Below are 2,069 nucleotides of genomic sequence, written 5' to 3'. Positions count from 1 at the left end.
CCCTGCTGGGCAGATCTTCGCCCAACGCGTCGCAAGCGGAGGGGGAGGGGAGCCGGACGCTTCCCTGAGTTACTCTTGGGAATGTCCCGGGGGAGCCCCCCCCCGCCCCCGCCCGTGCTTGCTTAGGCTAATGGCGGCCCCAGTCCCCCGCCTCCCCCTGGGCCGGGAAGCAGGGCAAACATTCCCCGGTGGTGACCCTGGGCGGCGGGTAGGTCCCCTCTTCAGGATCTCATTAAAAGCATCCCCGCGTTGGCCGGACATCAAGGGGGACAAGCCGGCCTGCCGGGCACCCCCCTTCCCCCCACCCGGCTCTAGCCAAGCTGAAAATCCGCTGGCCGCGCCTGGGGGAGAGGAGACGAGAGTGGGAGCCAGCCAGCCGGGGCCTCCGGCCAAGAAGGAACTGGCCCTGCTGCTCTCGGGGCCAGGCTGCCTCCCGGGCCGGCCAGCCGCTCTCATTGACGCGTCCCCGACGGCCTCGCCTGTCTCTTCTCCTCAGCCCGCCGGCCGCCCTCCGAATCTCGTGACCTCTCGGGCTATAAATATGAATGGCCCCACCGGGCGCTGGGGCCGGAGGAGGCTCCGTCTGGGGCGTGAGACGTCCAGCCAGCCCGCGGGGGCTCCTCGATGAACGGCGCCGCCGAGGTCAGCGAATGGCCCGCCCGGAAGGACAGCCGGGTGGCCCCTCTGTGTTCGGCTTGGTGTCCGAGGATCCCCCCGGAGAGGACAACTTGCCCTGCTTGGATCTCTACGGCTTCGCGGCCGGAGTCCCCTTCGGCCAGGGGGCCTTCGCTACGGCCCGAGGTCTCCCTCTCCCCAGGGTGGGCGATGGAGATCCCGAGGAAGAGGAGGAGGAAGAGGAGGAAGAGGAGGAAGATGGGCGAGCGAGGAGGGCTTCGCTGCTGGGCAGACCCAAGAGAAAGCGGGTCATCACCTACGCGCAGCGCCAGGCGGCCAACATCCGGGAGCGGAAGAGGATGTTCAACCTCAACGAAGCCTTCGACCAGCTGAGGAAGAAGGTGCCCACCTTTGCCTACGAGAAGCGCCTCTCCCGGATAGAGACCCTGCGCCTGGCCATCGTCTACATCTCCTTCATGACCGAGCTGCTGGACCGCTGCGATAAGCCAGCCGCCACCTAGAGGGGCAACAAGGCTGGGTTCCAACTTCCAGCCAGGACGGAAGGGGAGAGATGGAGCCCGTCGCCCCCGGGAAGAAAGGGAGGAAGGAAGGGGCGGGCGGCAAATTGCTTTCACGGGAGGCACCCACCCTGGTGGAAGTAGCAGGGCACCCCGGAGAGATCTGATGCACCATCGGGTGGGGGGGGGGGGGAATTATCGGTATTTCTCAGCCTTGGCCTTTGCTTCCGCTGAAACCGTGCACACTTGTGTTACCCGACGGGAACAACTGCGCCCTGCTGGGAGACTGGCCCCAACGGTGGGTGCGATCCAGTCGAAGGCGCCTGGTGGGTCCCAAAGCTTCCTTCCCAGTTGAGGACGTCTCTCTTGAGCTTGCAAGAAAGCCTCGGGCGTGTTGGGAAGCGCGAGGTGTTGTCCCCTTGGCACCCGGCCAGTGAAAGGCTTTCTTTGGGGGCCCTGCTGGGCAAAGGGCCGCGGTGTCTTCCCGGCCGCCTGATCACGGGAGGGCGCGGCTGGGAGAAAAGGACTCACCCGTGCTGGGAAGTGAAATCGGTGGGTCGGGAACCTGACTACGGAGGTCTGTTTTGAAATGGTGTGAGGAGCCGGTAGAAGGGCCTGTGCCGCCCTCGGAAGAAGGAGGTGGTCAGGAGAGCAGGGCAGGGCTGACAGGCGCGAGCTTCTGTGGAGGCATGGAGCCAGGGGGCCTTTGGGCATCATCAGGACGCGGGACGGGGCGCGCCTTCTTTCGTTCACCGCGACAAGGGCAGGCAGTGGGGAGAATGGGGGCCAGCCTCCTGGGCGCACCGGCCGGAACAGGGCAGCTTAGCCCGGCCCCGGACTCGTCAGCGCCTGGGAGCTAAGCAGGGTCAGCCACGGTCACAACTTGCATAGGAGAGAGCACCAAGAAAGGCGGCTTGCTGGGCGGAGGAGGCCGAG

The 2,069-nt window shown here is 66.3% G+C and overlaps 1 protein-coding gene across 1 annotated transcript; it reads left to right on the top strand.

Annotated features, from left to right (window-relative positions):
* The first annotated feature begins 650 nt into the window (after positions 1-650).
* FERD3L (Fer3-like bHLH transcription factor) lies at positions 651-1,136 on the top strand. Its single transcript, XM_015426118.1, has one exon. It carries the CDS (start codon positions 651-653, stop codon positions 1,134-1,136), a length of 486 nt encoding a protein of 161 aa, XP_015281604.1.
* The last annotated feature ends 933 nt before the right edge of the window (positions 1,137-2,069 follow it).

The sequence above is a fragment of the Gekko japonicus genome, unplaced genomic scaffold (assembly GCF_001447785.1).
Source record: "Gekko japonicus isolate JY-2015 unplaced genomic scaffold, Gekko_japonicus_V1.1 scaffold77, whole genome shotgun sequence".
Lineage (NCBI taxonomy): Eukaryota > Metazoa > Chordata > Lepidosauria > Squamata > Gekkonidae > Gekko > Gekko japonicus.
This window is presented reverse-complemented; position numbering and strand designations above follow the sequence as displayed.

Excerpts from the sequence above, each read along its gene's own strand:
- FERD3L (XM_015426118.1), top strand. The coding sequence starts at position 651 with ATGGCCCGCCCGGAAGGACAGCCGGGTGGCCCCTCTGTGTTCGGCTTG.